Genomic DNA, 17,373 nt, shown 5'->3' with positions numbered 1-17,373 from the left:
TTGGAAATTCGATTTTCAGCGTCTTCGAAATTGCATAGCTTAAATATACAGAGTGTCCACCTAACTCTTCCGCGCTTGAATATTTTTTGATTTGTCACGATACACAGAAATGTCTCGGAAAAATGTTACGATATTTCAAGGTGAAAATTCGATTGTCAGGATGATTATCTCTGTGAAACTTGCTAATAGCAATGTTTCCTTAAATTTAAATAAACATGTACCGCGCCCCACGTCCCATGACCTCGAAGTGACTTGGGTCGAAAATAACTGACTGATGTGGCAATTCGAGGAAAATAAATTAGGATGTATGTGAATGAATGTGACGATCGGTGAACGCAAGCAACGCAAGACGCGGTCAGGTGAAACAACCCCCATCCCTGTTTCCTTTCATTTATAATGTGCACGTATTATTGCTCCGGAGCGTATCGACCAAATACATCCCCACCTCTATCCCCTTCGTTGTATAGATTGTCATCCGTGTTAACACGATACAGCTGATCTTCGATAAACGTAACTGTCGTCGTCGCCGTAGGTCGAGGAGGACAACTATGGATCGAACGAGTTCTCACGGTTCCAACCCATCCGCGATGGGCAAACAATTAGAAAAACTACCACCTTTTAAATTATGCTTTTCCAAAGATAGATTAATTGGCAAATCGAACATACGTGTATCGAAAATCAACGGTATAGTTTATACGATTTTTAAAACGTATCGCTTTCCTATCGCGTGGAGCAAAAAAAATCTATTTACTAACAAATTATTATTTATTATTATAAAAACTATGATATCGATTAGATAGTGTGTTAAAATTACAGGAGAATCGATCACACCAAAATTTTACTCGAAGGAATACGAAAATGGAGCGAACAATTTCAACACGGTTCGTACGTTCGAGAAAAGTACGGAAGAGCAGGAAAACGGTGGCAATTGTAGTAGACGGCCACCAGTTTTACTTAGCAGCAACGCGTAATTTAAATCTTATGAAAACAAGGCTCTTCGTTTCTCTTTATTCTATTTTAATCGATCAATGATTCCGATTTCAGGTACGGCTGGTGGCACGAACGAGGATTGCAGCCGCTTCGATCTCGATTCGATTTCCATAAAAAAACGTCCGATTTAGTCAATTTCGGGACAAACGTGCGAAACGAGAAACGGAAGATCGAAAATTAAGAGAGTCGAAGTAGTGACGTATGCATATAAATATTGCCAGAGACAAATTCCTTTGTTTATTTATTAGATTTTTTTAGTTAAAAGCTATACGTACGTACATTCGTTAAAACGTAAACGAAACAACTTGTAATAAATAGAAACAGGGTGAGTAGAAATGAAAATAAATTTTCCGGCTTGGAATCGACCGGATTGAAGTCTCTAAGGAAGCAGTTGTGGTTACGCAAAATTTTAAAACAATAACAATTGGGAAAAGCATAGCAGCGCCGATTGGATGGTTTAGAATTTAAGTAAGTAATGTTAAACAGTTGGCGCGCACGATCGATCCCTCAATTTCCCGCCGTCTCGAGATCATTGAACCGTCAACCAATCGGATAAGAGACCAAGGGAATAGATCGAATGGTCGCGAATGATTCGAGCAATTGGGATTCGTCGCTAACGATTGTTTTCCATGCGTGGAACCAGTGGCGATTGAAAAAAGGTTACGGTGACCGGATTCCGCCAAAAATGAATTCTGTCGTGGCGGAACACACGAGGCTCAACGAACACTGTCTCGAGGATTCCAAAGAATTTTCGCCTCCCGAAAGGTAATCTTATTTTACTGCAATTCCCCGCCTTCGAAACAAAACTACCCAGTTTTTCGTAATCATCGTATACGTCTCTCTTACCTGTTGCTCAGGGTGAAGCAGGTGCATATTTCGCGCCCACAGGTAAGGTTAAGAACCTTTCCCAGTGAATAATTCTTGCGAAATCTATTCGCAAGATATAACAAATTTTCTTCCTTTTCATCGAAAAGATCAAAATTCGTTCATGGTTTGTTTGTCACTCCAGTACTCCAAGTCCATAAATGACAAAATCACCAACGAAAAATATCGAAATCACTTTTTTTCCCAATTACGTTCTTCGACCGGTTGCTCTACCACAAAAAACTATTTTTTCTCTTCATTCGGAAAATTAATAAACTGTCGGTCGGGGAATTAGTTGAATCAACGTAATTTCTTCTATGTTTCGATTCTTTGTAGTTTTTTTTTTAGTAAGATAGTGGGAAGATCGTGTTCTTTGATTTATAAGTATAATTACTAAATTATCAAACTCACAAATATTTCGTTAAAAATATCCAGTTAATAGCTATACTAATTCCGTTGTTACCGCACCATATCTTTTAAATTGTTCTCCTTTAGTGATTTTCAGTAACTGTGAGTTGTGTTAATCATGTTCAATTACTTGTATGATTATTTATACTAATTAGATCCAAATACAGATGTTTACTAAAAACTGCTTAGTGTATATTGTAGTCGATATGGATTACCTGTTTTTTTTTTTTTTTTTTTTTTTTTTTTTTTTTATCTATTTGTAATTAGAAATTCTATTTATGTTCAGTTTGACAGTGATCTTTGACCTACAAATATCAAGCTATTTACGATCTAAGTCAAACATAATTTTTCCTATATGCCAATCTGTAGGTTTCTACACAATCTGTGCACTTCTGCGTGACAAAACATACTAGTCTTAAGGAAGACTTAGAATTTGCTATGTCCAAAAGATCACCTCCTTCACCCTGGTGGAACAGGTTGCCCTTTTTCTACTCTCTTTTTTATTTGATCGTACTATGCAAATGTAAGCTTGTTGGTAATTAATTTTGTATATGCAAATATATTTGACAGCAAACAACTACGCTTAGATGACAGCTGTAATAACAACTTAAACGACAGTTTGAACGGTATCTCCAAACATAGCGCAAAATGGTCGTACTCTGGTGATACGAGCCTTGTAGAACCTGAAATCTTAGAAGAAATGGGTGTCAGTATGTTAGAAGATGAAGCATCGAATTGTGAAAGTATGAAAAAATCTCATTCTTTGGAACAAACAATCTCGCCTACTATCTTGGATAACAATGGGCAATGTAAAAAGACGAATGACTCTCAAAGTCAAGAGTGCATTTATAGAGCTTCCAGCTTGGATACCACTAGTGTAGACAGGTCGGTATTTTAACTGTAAAAATTCTTTTCATCGGATTGCTTACGCGTTCATACATTTCTCAAACGTATTTTTCAAAAGTTTGGAAGCTACTAGAAGATTGGATTCCAATCCGTACGAACTGGATGAATTTGCACCGTATTCAACGATTGGAAACGAATCTGGTTATTCACCTAGGGTGGAAATAGATAATTTTATCGATACGAAAGAAACTTTTCCTAAAGACAATCTTAATGTTCCAACCAGAGAAAGTAGTCTTGAACAGTTTTATCTATGTAGGAGAAAAAGAAAACCTTTGATCCTTGGCGAAGATAAGTTTAACAAATTATCTGATGAGATGATTTTAATGATATTAAAATGGCTTCCAAAGAAATGTCTGGTAAGATTACAAATTAATAGAAATAAATAACACAAATAATTAATGGACGAAGCATATGAGTAACATCAAATATTTTATGTCCTGTTCGCCTTTCTTTTTTTTCCTATTTTTTGTCTTCTTTTCCTTTTTTCTTCTTTTCTTTTTTTCTTTTTTTCTTTTTTTCTTTTTTTCTTTTTTTTGTTAGGTACGTTCCATGTTGGTCTGTAAACGATGGTGTCAAATAGCGCGAGACGAAGCGTTATGGAGCAGGTTGGATTTAGGCAGTAAAGTCTTGAATGGAGGTACACTGGGTCATATATTGCCACGAGGTGTTCAAATACTTCGACTTGCACAAGCAGAAATTGCAGATCCTGTATTTCTTGAAAACAGTGAAGTTCTTATAGACGGTTATATTAGTAAACTGCAGTACTTTGACCTTTCGATGGCAGTGATTTCTCCAGATGGATTGGCTATGTTATTATCTAAGTGTAAATACCTTAAAAAATTATCTCTAGAAAAGTGTATAGTGAATAGATCATGTTGCAAAGCTATCAGTGATAATAATGACTTAGAAATGTTAAATTTAACGATGTGCGAGGGTATGGACATGGAATGTATCAAGGATTTGACGAAGCTTACAAAGTAAGAAAAATTATTTGCAATAGCGTCGTTGGTTAGCGAGAAATGTTTTTTAACGTGTTATTTTAATATTTTCAGTCTCAATGCTGTCAATATGGCTTGGTGCGGTTTAGATACCGATACTATGACGTTACTTTGTAAATCGTTACCTTCATCCGTTATACGTTTAAATATAGCTGGATGCAGAAAAACCATTACAGATGATAGTAAGTACAAGTTTCGTGGTTTCGAAAATTTATGTTAAATCTTGTTATCCGTCATGCTAGTTCGAATGACAGTATTTTTCTTCTTTTCCCTGGTTTCAGATGTTAAGGATTTAGTGAAAAGTTGCCCAAATATAATAGAATTAGATTTGAGCGATTGTACTATGCTTACAATGAATACTGTCCGTAATTTACTTGATTTGTCAAAATTAGAGCATCTGTCGCTAAGTCGTTGTTATGGTATACCTCCGTCGACGTACGTAACATTGGCGTATATGCCATCTTTGTTATATTTGGATGTTTTTGGTGTAATACCCGAACCAGTACTGAAATCATTACAAGTTACCTGTGGCGAAACCCAACTTAATAAGTTCATATACAGTTCCATTGCAAGACCAACCACTGGTGTCCGAAGAACAAGTATTTGGGGGCTTCGCGTTAGAGATTGAACGTAATTATTGTAACTAATTGATTTTGTACACAAATAGTGGTAAAGACCAACTAAATACCAAAGGGAACCTGAAATGTACGTGCGTGCCTTTTTACAAAATATCTTCTTAAGAAGAGACTGATTTTACAATCCTATTGAAATAAAATTAAAACAATATGCTTCTTCTATATCATTATCTTTGTCTTTCGTTCTTTCTTTTTTCTTCTTCTAAATTAAATACATTTTAAATTCGTTTCTTTGCTAGTATTTACGTAGAGTGGGTAAAAATAATTGAATGCTGAGAAAGGAAGTTGAGAGAGTATATGTATATTTGAAGACTTGCGCGTCTTCTGTATCAATGAACTCGTAAAATTCACGTAACTCGATTTGCATAGCGTGAAAAATGTAAATGTATTAAGCACGATTGTATACTACATAGAGATCGAAAGAATTACATGCACTCCTGCCCGTAAGCCACCAGACACTTGCTTATTTTGACCACAGTGATTGTTTGAATGTAAATACGTTCTTTCTGTATTGATACTTATTGTTTACCCATAAGTTACTCAATTAAATCAAGATATGCATGATTTTATACTATGACCTATATTATAAAATAAAGTTAGCATTTATATCAAATGTTAAAATTACATTATGTCAAGAACATGTACAATACATTAATTTTGTTCAAAGCATGCAAGCGTCAAGTAACTTGTAGATGGGAGTGTATATAATTTATTGAAAGAGTTAACTATGCAAATGTTGCATGTGTATATAAAGTTAAATATGACAGTATCAGCTTAATTTTAATCTCACCAGCGGTATTTTTTGAATAAATAATACTTCTAATGAAAAAATAATTTTTTTCATTTGATACGTAAAAGTTTATATTTTTAGCACTATCTTACTCTTTCTTTCCTTGCTATTCATTTTATTACAGATGCTACATCTCGTGTTAACATGTTAATTAATATTTCTTTTCAAATCAAATTTATATTTTAGTGCTTGTAATTTCTTTTATAATGTCGATGTTGGTAATAAAGAACATTTATTTTTCAAACAATAAGTAATTAATTTAAAAGAATTTAATTTTTTAAATAAATAACAATAAAAAGATATTAAATATTTATTTTAATAATTATAAGAGTACACTTGAACGTTCCTTAAATGTTTATATCGAATTATTTTAATGTGTATGTAAATATGATTATTGTAATGTAGATACAGAATCTTATAAGACAGGATACATGTACATGAACTCTTTAGTAGTACTGTTGAATGATATCGATTAAATCTGCATCCTATTTTCCACAATTTCTTATCAATTTAAAACCTACTAGTCTGGATTCCTGAGAATTTTCAATTACTATTTATTTAATCCGATAAATTCGCTAATACGAAATTGACAATATACAGTACAGCTCAAGAAACTTACTACTTAGAAATAAGCAAAAAAAAAAACAAAACTGGTAGTAAAATATTAAAGTACATATTTTAATTTTAATGATTCGTGTAAGTTTTTTAGGATTTGTAAGACTTCTGTCTCCATTAAATTGTAACCGAAGTACGTTTTAGAGCATATTCGCTGTCAGTCAAGCACTCTTATATACAAATACACGTACACACGCACACACAAATATATATATATATATATATATTATATAGAAGTGTACGTAATGTTTAATCCAGCTAGGAATTTACAACAAATATACTTCTACCTTAAAATATTTATACACGTATATTTTGTATAGAAAACAAAAAGTCAGTATTAATTACTTCCTCTCGTAACAATATCATTTACACCTTCTCCACTGTCGTTTACTAATAATTGATTTCTCAATAAAATATCGCTTGCAACATTTTATGCAATTACGGTAATTAATTAAGCCGTCGCTATGGTAGTTGTGTCCGATGATGATTCGACTGCCGTCTTGGATTTTATAGGCTGAATCTCTATTTCTTTTTCAGTGGCGTAAATCGATTTCGCCTCTTGCTTTTCTTGTTCGCTCTGCCATTGAACCTATACAAATCCCAAATAGAAACAAATATTATAAATAATTTCTAAACATTATAAAAAAGTGAGAACGGTGAAAAGTAATTATATATCACCTTTTGCTTGTGTTGCTTAACAGCCTCATTACACTTATCTATAACCATTTGTTCCGTTAATACACCATCTTCGGAAGCATAAGCTGCTGCTTGCCAGGTGACGCCTAATTTCGCTAGTTCCCTTCCAGACATTCCTTCGGTTATTTCGGCTATTTTACTACAAAGCGCGTTATAATCAAATTGTGCAACTTTTAATCTTTTATTGCCCTCGATCGCTGGTTGAAGAACGAATTTGTCGAAATAAAGTCGAACTAGACGTTCACGTTCTGCCCGACCTGGTAGGTGAAACTCTACCATTTCATCTAATCTATCGTTTACAGCCCAATCGAATTGTTCTGGAGTGTTTGAAGCGAGAATCAACATGAATTTGTTGCTCTGCTCACCAGTTCTGTAGAGGAACGCGTTTAACATGGCTCTCAAATCTTCTGAAATATGCTCACTCGATCGCTTCCTTAAAAAGGCATCCGCTTCGTCGATGAAAAGCAAAAGACCTTTCCTGGATGTTGCTGCCCAGTCGAAAACTTTATGAATAGCGGTAACACCATCTCGACCCAATGGTGCCAAATCACCACCAGTCACGATCGCGTAGTCCATACCCGAGTGTTCCGCTAACTTCTTTGCGAACATTGTTTTACCCGTCCCAGGAGGGCCATGCATCAATATATTTCTATACATCCCGCGATTTTGTTTCGTATTCTTCGTAGCTATCGCGATATCGCGTAATCTTTCTTCGAGCTTTGGTGCTAAAACAACACCGGATAAAGCATCGGTTTGCTTAGCTTTTAATCTCTTTGTCGCTTGGATAGGATGCTGCAACGTATCCAATACTGTAAATCTAGAAGTTTCTCGAACGAGAGACGGTTTTCCTAGCCGCGATTCTATGTATCGCGCAGCGACGCCCGTTGTACCTTTCGCGGTATATACTCCGAAAGCCAACAAAGACAAGCCACCAGCTGCAGCGATAACTTTATCCCAGTCTTGAAGAAAAGCTGTGAGCCCAGTGCCTAATACCGAACCGGCGGTTCTGAAATTAATATTCAATAAATATCATTCGATACATTCAACTCCGCTATCGTATCGACGCCCAAATTGTTTTTTCACTCACTTTATCGACTCCAAAACTGTTACTCGTTTTTCGGACGCTTTCACCCTAATTTGCTCTATATTCAGATCTTGATTTTCTCTGTCTATTTTTGCTTTTGCTTTAACCTCTGCTTCCAACTTTTTCATTTCATTTCTGTGTCTCAATTCCATTTCATGTTCTATCGTGGCTTTCCTCATTGCTTCTTGTTTCGCCACTGATTCTTCCTGCCTCCTCAAATTTTCGTCATTCATTCTCTGTTGTTGTATCAGTTGGTCATCGTATCGCTTTCTCGCTAATTGATCTTGATATTGAGCTCTCATTTGATGTTGTTTAGTTTCTTCTTGCAAGACTTTTCTCCTTTCCTCCCCATCAATACGTTTTTGTTCTACTTTCATTTGCTCTATGCTAGCTTCATACTTTTTTACTTCCGCTTGTCTTTCCATTTGTTTGGTAGTTTCTTGCAGTTTAGATAGCTCTAAAGCCTCTTTGGCATGCACTATAAAAACAAGAAGAGAATAAGAATTTCGTTCGAGATACGCTAAACAAAATGCAAAAACTCAAATAACTTACGTTACAAAATTTTTTATTTTACGCATCAATGTAACGTAATTATTAGAAAAATAAAAAAAATAAAGGAAAGAAATTATAGAATGATTGAGAAATGAAAAATTATTAATAAAAGCATTGCGAGTTGCGTAAAATTTTACCGCTTCGTAACTATTTTCATTGATGAAAATAATTTCTGAAGACGGTATTCGATAATGAATCATTGCATCATCATAGAATTAGACTATTATCGGAGTATCATGTTATACAGAACATGAGGTCCTTAACCTAGGAAATCGTTGTTTGCTTACGTAACCTCGCGTAACAATATTTAATCGAAAGAAAAAATGAAAGTAACCGATCGTACAAGATTTTTCGAGCTCCTTGGCAGCTGTTGCTGCTCTTTCTAAAGCACTCGAGTCAAATCGATACGGTTCCATTTGAGAAATTCTAGGCGGTGGTGCACGATCATCTCCACCTCCAGCCCCATCGGATGCCGGTGGTTGTACAAATTGCGAAAAGTCTTGCGGTTGTGCATTACGGTACCCAAAAAGCCACGACATGGTTTACTGTACTTCAAAGTGCTGTTATAACAGTTAGCCGACTAAGTCGATGGTACTCGTGTCTATTAACCTTCCTGTTTTTACTATCACGAGGAATTCCCACGTGCGCTGCCAGCGTGAAAACTGAAACAAGTGGATTGTGGACCCATTTATCTTTCTTAAAACCTTATCTGAACAATGAAACGGACGGAAATGGAAAGTCCAAATTATATGTACCTTACATCACATCAGTTTACATATTTTGAGTAAATTTGTTTCTATATGATAATCTGTATAATAACGAACGATAAATAAATAAATGACATTTAAAAGTAGCTAAAAAATTCAAAAGTAGAAATTTGGATATTTAAGAATATTATTTATATCTTTGTTATTTTCTACTGCAACGCATTTCATAATAATTGATATATATTCTTCCAATTTTATTTCAAACTAGAAACACTCGTTATTCAAAAATAATCATATATAATTCAAATAATAATATCATGTTATGTATATTATACATGCGTATGTATTCCGAATTCCAATCTTATTGTTATTCCAAGTACGTATATAATCTAATTTAGTATATTATAATATAATAATTTGCCCATTGCTTATTGCTTTGAATTGTTTTTCATGCAAGATACATATTATAGGGTTTTTTTTCTTATCAAATGGTATAGCTAGAATCAATTAAAATTGCATTATTATTAATAAATAAATAAACATATAAATTCTATTCGGAAATTATAAAGTTCACATTCTTTTTATTAGGTTATAGTTATTTGAATTTGAAACGGAAGCGTGTATGTAACTGCTAAACCGATGTAACATTAAATTTTCGAAAGAAAAGATTCTGCTCCGTGCTCCGTGTATGAATCAATTTGGTTAAAGGAACGTCGAAAGCTTGGATTTTTGACCGCCATACGATAGTATGTCCGTCGTACTACAATAGTGGAAGGTTGATCGTAATAAAGGTTGTAAAATATTTTATAGAAATCGTTTGATCGGCGATTTAATAAGAAAATGTAAAGTTTTAGTCGAAATTTTTCTCTAATAAATTAAAAAATATGTAAATAACTCGGAAGACGATAATTAATATGTATTACGTAGTAGTTGCTACGTCGATAATGTCGTCGACTATAACGCAGCAAGGTTCCGGTAATCCAGTGAATGTGCTCTTTTCAAACATGGAGAGGTTATTTGTTTGAAATAATATGTGGGAATTAAGAAATCGGAGTGTAATCATTTTAGTAAGTGTGTTGAGTGGGTGCGTGTTTCTATACAGCGTTTGGGGACCGATTTTTATTCTTACCATTTCATTGTTTCTTACGATTTATGCGTGCTATTTTTTAATTATCAACGACAGCTTATTGTCGCCGCACGCGTTCCTTTTACTGGATTACTGCAAACACATTTCTTTCGAAGTTCGTACGAGTTTCGGAACCGTCATCGATCACGTATACCGGTACATCCGACAATTTTTTGAGGCTGCTATTCGCCGTTTTCGAAAACGATATCTAACCCAAAGACGACCCTACTCTAGGATGGAAAGACGACGAGGATCGAATTATCAGCTTAGTACCGATCCTTATCCAACTAGGAAAAGTTCTTCCCATTTTGTATCGATCACGCAGCTTAGCCCGATTCCAAAGAATTTACAAAAAGCCAATGTGTCAAACGATATCAGTTCGAAAATTTATTTTTATCCTAATTCCGAACATTCGTCGTACGATCACGATTCCTTTGTTGCCAAACGTACTTCGACACCAATGTTGTCAAGAAATAAAGAGGAATTAGAAAATGAAATGTACAAGTTGTCACCTGCTGGTCAAGTATTATCGAAGAGACCGTCTCCTCTGTATGGACAGAATCAGGTTTTGATGCAGGTAGAAAATTCAACGTATTTTGATGCCGAAGGTTCTTCGTGGGATTCCAAAGTAGATACAAAAGTAGGAGAAAGAAAAGATATTCAAACAGCTACCGGGCCTCTCTTAGCATCGACTAGATACAACATCGATCCTAAGTAAGTAGCCTAAATTACCTTAATCGATCGTAGATATCGGCAGCTCTATGGGAGTACAGAAATTTGTAATATAATTGCAGAGTATACAATGACGTAACCTCTCCAGGACTTACGGCTCGATTGACCAAATATGCTACCGAAGCAAGCAACAAATTGGCTCATCAATCCAAATATCGGGTAGGACAATTTCCAAAAGTAAATCTCCATGCTAGTTCAGTTCCATTGATAAACGTGAAGTCTATGAAAACAAGGACACAGGCGACAGTTAGAGTAGCACCGTCTCATACCATACGATATTCTCCACCGTCGAAGCAAAATATTTTGTCGAATGTGCGTCACTCTGACAATAGTTATTCCTCGCCTAGCGTCGCCCAAGCTCTAAGAGAGATATCGCTAAAAAGACACGCTTCGAGGGAAGATGTCGCTTTCGACCCGGCAAAGAAACAACGAAGAGACATCGTTGCTAGTAAGGAATTTGAGGTACAGAATGAAACAAAACAGAAAAGGAGCAGAGATGAATTCATGAAATCCGAAGAAGATATTTCTCCCCAAAGTAATAAAATTGTTCGACCCACGAAACGTACTAAAACACCGTCGTGTTACGATATTATAAATTCACTCAGTTCTAGCAAGCACGTTGTTTCCGGCGTCAAAAGGAAAGCTAGTAAGTAGTAGGTCGAAATAATTTGCAATCTTGTAATGGTAACGATAACGACAACGATAAAATACTTGGATTTGTTTTACATTTGGCTTGTTTATTTTAGGAGATTTTTCACGAAGCGGAACCCCAGATTTTGAAAAGCATTTTAAATCTTTGGAATGTGTTCAAAGTGCTAGTACGGAAACGATAGCACAAGTTCCAAGCACAAGCCCAAAATATCCTGACTACGAGTTAACGGAGAGAAGAAATAATTCAAATGCGTGTAACTCTGTCGATAAGCCACAAGAGCATTCACCCTTGAAGGGAATTTTAAAAGCAAAAGGACATTTTAATGATAGAAGCGTAGAAAATGAACCAGACCACAAACACGGAAAACCTTTGAACGCGCAGAATAGCGATAAAGATTTTTCGGTAGAATCGATCGAGTCTATCGAATCGGCCAAGTTAACGCACAAGTTATTTATGAGGGCAGAACCGGCAAGAAACGAGAAATTACGGATGTTAGTCGAAGAGCAGGGTAATATACGAGCAAAGTTTACTACCGACGATGTGGAAGAGATAAAGAAGGAAGATATTACAGACATGAGGCAAACGAGCATGAAAGCAAGACTTCAAAGCATGTTCGATGCCATATCTGGTAAAGGTAAGGAAATTCTTAAGTTTTTAAGTTAGAATTTTTAATTTACGAATATTCGTTCTTGTTTCCAGCCGCCAGTCGGATTAATCCAGACGTGGTGATTCAAGCGGAAGAAGTAAATGCCATCAAATCTGTTGCATGTACTGTCACTTGTGCGACCCTTAATTCTTCAACTACCACTACGAATGTCAATACCACACCCATTTCCACATCGGCTGTGGCACCTAGTCTTGGTAGCAGCGAATCAAATACAAAGTCACCAAAGTACGTGGCTTTTAATTTACCAGCCAAAAATACTTCCTCGAATGCGAACGTTCAGTTTGCCGATACGTCTGAGAGGAAAATCGAAAACGTTTTAACTTCCGTGACAGATAAAACGATCGATTCTACTCCTGGGGTTACGTTTTCGACTACGAAATCTGAAATCGTATCTCAACCTGTTGTTTCGGTCTCAAGCACGACTAGTTCGACAAGTTTGAACGTACAAAATTTCGATTCTAACAAATCGACTACGATCGCATCGACAACAAGTACTTCGTCGATGAGTACCACGTTCATGTTCGATACCGTGTCTGCCAATAATAAAACCCCGTTACTCGCTGTTCCCGCAACAACTAGCATTTTTGGGACAGTTACCACTGCTGCGCCAATACCTTCGGGAATTTCCATGAGTACGACTACGACTGCGGTAAACGCTAAGAACGAGCCGAGCGAAAGCAACTCAAGGACAAACGTTTCGCAAGTTGCAACAATTTGTTCGTCGAGTGTGAACGTATCGATCGGAAATACGAAAGGCGGTATGATCTTCACATCGCCGCACACAAATCTAATAAATTCGAGCAGTGTCGCGGGAAAGAGAGAACAGAATACGGGATTTACATCGATCGACACGAAAGCAAACGTTATGCCATTCACGAGTGTCGCGAATATTACTGGCTCGAACGACGCATTGAGTAAAAAATCGAACGCGAACGTATCGACGCCGATGTTCATATTTGGAAGCAAAACCAACAATCCACCGACAACGTCCACCAAGACCGAAGGATTCGTATTTGGGTCAGCAGGGAATGCGTCGGAAAATAGCGAAAAGTTTGGAGCTTCGACGAGTACGTCTCGGCAGGCTTCGATGATTCCTAACGCAGCGACGTCTTCGATCAATGGTAATATTGGCACGCAAGCTAATAGCGTTACAAATGCAAGCTCGGCCAATACCGGTTTCGAAGCAAACGCAAAAGTTAGCTTACCTACTTTTGGATCATCGACAAGCTCGACCTTTGCGTCGCATCCTTCGTCCAGTTCGTCCGTAAACGATAACAAAGCTGGCTTTTCTTTCGGTAAAGCATCGATGACTACAAATACAGCGACCGGTACCTCGAACGTAGGTCCATTCGCCGTTGCGAACAATAATTTGCCTTCGAGCTTTGGAGCTACGTCGTCGACGTCGACGGCGTCGACGATCAATAGTAGTATGGCTCAGATCGCTCCGAATACCGGCTCGATATTTACTAACTCGTCGTCCGCTCCGTCGATCTTCGGGACAACGACAGTGAGTAATCAGCCAGTTTTTGGTACGTCTTCTAACTTAAGCGCCAGCACAGCTACCTTCACTCTGCCGAAGAGCACGACCACGTCAGTTTTTGGTTCTAACGTTGCCACTACTTCCGCTGGATTCGCATCCACGAATTCGATGCCAATCTTCTCGGGCATACCCGGTGGATCATCCATGGGAGCGATAAGCACAACTTCCATTCCGATGTTCGGTTCTAGCGCGAGTACATCCACATCCGGAATAAACACCAGCGGAACAAGCAACGTCGGTAGTAACTTGTTCTCGAGCGCGAATTTGACCACCTCGATATCTATGTTTTCTACGACGAGCAATATCTTTGGCCAGGCGAATTCGGCAACAGGTACGAGTTTCAAAAGCAGTACGGGAGTGTTTGGAAACAACAGCGGTTCGACGTTATTCGGTTCCACGCAAACAACTACGTCATCGACGTTCAGCGCTGCAAATGTTCCCAGCAATTCGACCGCTCCCACCTTTGGTTCTACCAACATTCCCGTGAGCAACGCATCCGTCCCAGTTTTTGGCGCTACAACTACCGGTACCCCCGACTTTGCCTCGCAAAATCAAAATAAGGAGAATCCAGGAGCGCAAACTTCTACCTCGCAAAGCTTTGGTATAACCTCGATATTCAGAGGCGACAATACCGGTGGTACTCCCGTGTTTGGAGCCGCGAACGGTGCTGCCAGTCATTTTAATTCTCCCGTGTCGAATAACACGTTCGCCGGGCAAAACGTCCCTATCTCGTCGAACCCTACGTTCGCCATGGGAACCGCACCCACAGCAAACGGTCCACCAGCCTTTAGCGACAGCAACAAGGTATCACCGTTCGGAGCACAAGCTTCTTCCACCTTTGGGTCTCCCAACGTGTCCTCTACTCCCACATTTGGAAATGCTAATATAAACAAAAGCAACACGCCTGGATTATTCACCTTTGGAGCAAGCCAAACACCACCGCAACAGAACGCTACCACGTTTGCCTTTGGCAGCAATAGCAATACTTCCGCTTCTGCACCTTTCCAGTTTGGCACGGCAACTTCGAATTCAGGTGAAAACGATTTTCCATCTTTCTTACTACTTTGATTACGCTAATATCTTGCCGTATACTCGGTTATACGTTTCGATTAATACGTTTTAAACGATTCAGGTACAGGATTTAATTTCTCCGCTCCAACGACAACTCCATCCATCAACTTTGGCACAACTAATTCCACAACGACGTTCAATGCTTCGACACCTGGTATGTTCAGTATCGGAAGCGGCTCTACCGCCTCAAGATCCAGAAATTCACGGACTAGAAAACTAAGATGATGGAGAATGTAAATCTCTCTAGCATCTTTCCGGATATTCTTCGTCGAAATATATATATATATATAGCGTCATTTGATTTTTTAATACCGTTATTCTGTAATTCTAGCATCGTAATTCGACAGAATCTTGTCAAAAAACGATGTCCCTCAAATTCATGCAACTCTATTACACTGACGACAGAATTATAGAATAGAATCGACATTTTAACGTTACAGTTTTCACCATCGTTGATCTTATCCATCTTGTACATACGAAAAATGTTAAAGCGGGTCTTTATGTGTCACTGTGTTAAAGTCTGCTTAAGTTACATTACGTGTAATGCACATGCATATATATATATATATATGTATATACATATATATATATACACGTACAGATATATAGAAGAATAAAATGCGTGATTGTTTTATTAAGGAAAATCGAATACCTATTACAAGCGTGTTTGCTCATGGAACATTGTATATTTAACTTTTAACGTTCATCGATTTATAAATCGTCGAGCTAATTACTCTTTATCTGCTAACTTCTTACCAAGAATCGAGTTTTGATAAACGTTAAAGGTTCTTCAAATTTATACGAGTGGCATTTATACTATATCCGGCTACCAAAATGTTTTGGACATACGATATTTAAATATTGTAAATTTTCTTGCTTTTTGTTCTGTTCTTTTCTTTTTAAACATTTTCTTTTGTATTTTTGTTTTTTTACACAAACAAAAAGATTCGTGTGACGAAAACGCTTCGTGTTTCAAAATAAGTTACCAATTTCCAGATATCCAACATTTCGATAAACATATTTTTTGTTTTGTACGTGACGACATCGTTAATCGCAATAGTTTATTTCGTTTTTATTTCTCATAATACTTTTGTCCCTTTTCCTTTTTTCTTGATACGATAGCTACTTCGGAGATACAGAAATAAGACTTATAGGTGTGTAAACGGAGATCATTTTCGTCTTCTTTATTCGATACAAAGGAAAAAGTAAAACAATCGTAGAAGAGAATGGGCGAAGAAGAAGTAAAAGGGCAACAAAGAGTATTAACGCTCGCCGACAAATTGGTGTAAGTACGTCGAATAAAAAAGTAAGTGAAACGTCCAAGACGTTTATGATCGAACGATTGTATCTTACGATCGAGGAGAACAAAATACTCGATCGATATGTGAAAGTAACGCGATAGGGAGGCAACGGAACACACAGGCGCGGCTCTCTATGCCATGTAAGAAATGCGTAATTATTTTTTTCTACATTTTCAGTCAGATATATCATCTCCGTAAGGAAACGTTGTAAACTTTGAAAATTGTCAGAAATACGAATACCAATAGTGCTGGAGAAATACATTTTACACTTGCGATGTGGTTTTCCCTTTGTCCTTGGTTGTTTATATGTACATATGTATGTATACCGATACATAATTCCACTGTGTATTCGCTACGTTTCGGTTTCGTAGTTTATAGCGTTAGTCGAATTTCACTGTAAAAGGTTCGTTCGTTAAAAATCGTGCCGATATATGCCTATGACCTGTATCTTGTGCCTCTGGTATATGTTTCAAAATAAGGTAACATAAAATCTATCCGATAATGTCGTTAAAATTATTATAAGTACGAACGGTACGTCGATGCTTGTCACGATATCCCAATAACTGCTCTACGTTTGTATTACAAAAACAAATAATAATTCTAGTACAAGAATTTAGTAGCAATGTTATTCGCGGCTAATATTAAGAGCGTTCCGACGCGAAATTGTATCGCCCATACAAATTCCGTTGGAAATGTCGTTTTAGATTTGGTGGTAAGCCAAAGCGGTGAAAAAGTCTAATCGAATTTCATTGGTACTTAACGAAGAGAAGTAGGGTGAGGAGGGGGGGGGGAGACAGAGAGGGGCAGAAATTCGGAATGAAAGAGCAATTGAAAAAAGAAGAAGAAGAAAGGAACGACGAAGGGAGAAGAGACACGAAAGGAAGAAACGTCGAGTATCGTAAATTGTATCGATATCGTTAAATGGTTAGCGATCGGTAAAAAAGATCGAACAGAAAAGTAAAGGCGCGCGCGGTCGAACGAGGAAGAAAGCATGGTGGAGAGCGAGCGTGCGAGGAAGAAACCGAGGAAGTAACGCGTG

General features: G+C 37.2%; 3 protein-coding genes across 6 annotated transcripts; 2 read left to right on the top strand and 1 right to left on the bottom strand.

Annotated features, from left to right (window-relative positions):
- Positions 1-1,230: 1,230 nt before the first annotated feature.
- On the top strand, positions 1,231-5,631 carry LOC132910801 (S-phase kinase-associated protein 2). 3 transcript variants are annotated; one of them, XM_060966829.1, is made up of 8 exons: positions 1,231-1,755; positions 1,848-1,878; positions 2,632-2,738; positions 2,833-3,147; positions 3,227-3,524; positions 3,709-4,145; positions 4,221-4,348; positions 4,448-5,631. In XM_060966829.1, exons 1-8 carry the CDS (start codon positions 1,568-1,570, stop codon positions 4,792-4,794), a joined length of 1,851 nt encoding a protein of 616 aa, XP_060822812.1. In that variant the 5' UTR covers positions 1,231-1,567; the 3' UTR covers positions 4,795-5,631. The 3 variants fall into 3 exon arrangements, with proteins under 3 accessions (XP_060822812.1, XP_060822821.1, XP_060822830.1); XM_060966847.1 differs by lacking the exon at positions 1,848-1,878 and having other exon boundaries at positions 1,234-1,755; XM_060966838.1 differs by lacking the exons at positions 1,848-1,878; positions 2,632-2,738 and having other exon boundaries at positions 1,233-1,755.
- A 256-nt stretch (positions 5,632-5,887) lies between these two features.
- Positions 5,888-9,196, bottom strand: LOC132910814 (ATPase family AAA domain-containing protein 3A homolog). Its single transcript, XM_060966862.1, has 4 exons — positions 8,882-9,196; positions 7,990-8,464; positions 6,885-7,908; positions 5,888-6,795 (listed from the first exon to the last, which is right to left on the bottom strand). The coding sequence occupies exons 1-4, from the start codon at positions 9,075-9,077 to the stop codon at positions 6,658-6,660; spliced, it is 1,833 nt and encodes a 610-aa protein (XP_060822845.1). The 5' UTR covers positions 9,078-9,196; the 3' UTR covers positions 5,888-6,657.
- A 752-nt stretch (positions 9,197-9,948) lies between these two features.
- On the top strand, positions 9,949-16,946 carry LOC132910685 (nuclear pore complex protein DDB_G0274915-like). Of its 2 annotated transcripts, XM_060966572.1 has the most exons (6): positions 9,949-10,527; positions 10,606-11,085; positions 11,166-11,749; positions 11,850-12,389; positions 12,455-14,995; positions 15,095-16,946. In XM_060966572.1, the coding sequence occupies exons 1-6, from the start codon at positions 10,277-10,279 to the stop codon at positions 15,256-15,258; spliced, it is 4,560 nt and encodes a 1,519-aa protein (XP_060822555.1). In that variant the 5' UTR covers positions 9,949-10,276; the 3' UTR covers positions 15,259-16,946. The 2 variants fall into 2 exon arrangements, with proteins under 2 accessions (XP_060822555.1, XP_060822546.1); XM_060966563.1 differs by having other exon boundaries at positions 9,949-11,085.
- Positions 16,947-17,373: the final 427 nt, after the last annotated feature.

Source organism: Bombus pascuorum, chromosome 1 (genome assembly GCF_905332965.1).
Source record: "Bombus pascuorum chromosome 1, iyBomPasc1.1, whole genome shotgun sequence".
NCBI lineage: Eukaryota > Metazoa > Arthropoda > Insecta > Hymenoptera > Apidae > Bombus > Bombus pascuorum.
Note: the sequence above shows the minus strand (reverse complement) of the source record. Positions and strands in the feature narration are given on the sequence as shown.

Excerpts from the sequence above, each read along its gene's own strand:
- LOC132910814 (XM_060966862.1), bottom strand. The coding sequence starts at position 9,077 with ATGTCGTGGCTTTTTGGGTACCGTAATGCACAACCGCAAGACTTTTCG. Across the intron at positions 7,909-7,989 it reads ACAGTTTTGGAGTCGATAAA|AACCGCCGGTTCGGTATTAG; the intron begins GTGAGTGAAAAA and ends TATTAATTTCAG. Across the intron at positions 6,796-6,884 it reads TTAAGCAACACAAGCAAAAG|GTTCAATGGCAGAGCGAACA; the intron begins GTGATATATAAT and ends GGATTTGTATAG.
- LOC132910685 (XM_060966563.1), top strand. The coding sequence starts at position 10,277 with ATGTGGGAATTAAGAAATCGGAGTGTAATCATTTTAGTAAGTGTGTTG. Across the intron at positions 11,086-11,165 it reads AGATACAACATCGATCCTAA|AGTATACAATGACGTAACCT; the intron begins GTAAGTAGCCTA and ends ATATAATTGCAG. Across the intron at positions 12,390-12,454 it reads CGATGCCATATCTGGTAAAG|CCGCCAGTCGGATTAATCCA; the intron begins GTAAGGAAATTC and ends TCTTGTTTCCAG.
- LOC132910801 (XM_060966829.1), top strand. The coding sequence starts at position 1,568 with ATGGTCGCGAATGATTCGAGCAATTGGGATTCGTCGCTAACGATTGTT. Across the intron at positions 4,146-4,220 it reads GATTTGACGAAGCTTACAAA|TCTCAATGCTGTCAATATGG; the intron begins GTAAGAAAAATT and ends TAATATTTTCAG. Across the intron at positions 4,349-4,447 it reads AAAAACCATTACAGATGATA|ATGTTAAGGATTTAGTGAAA; the intron begins GTAAGTACAAGT and ends CCCTGGTTTCAG.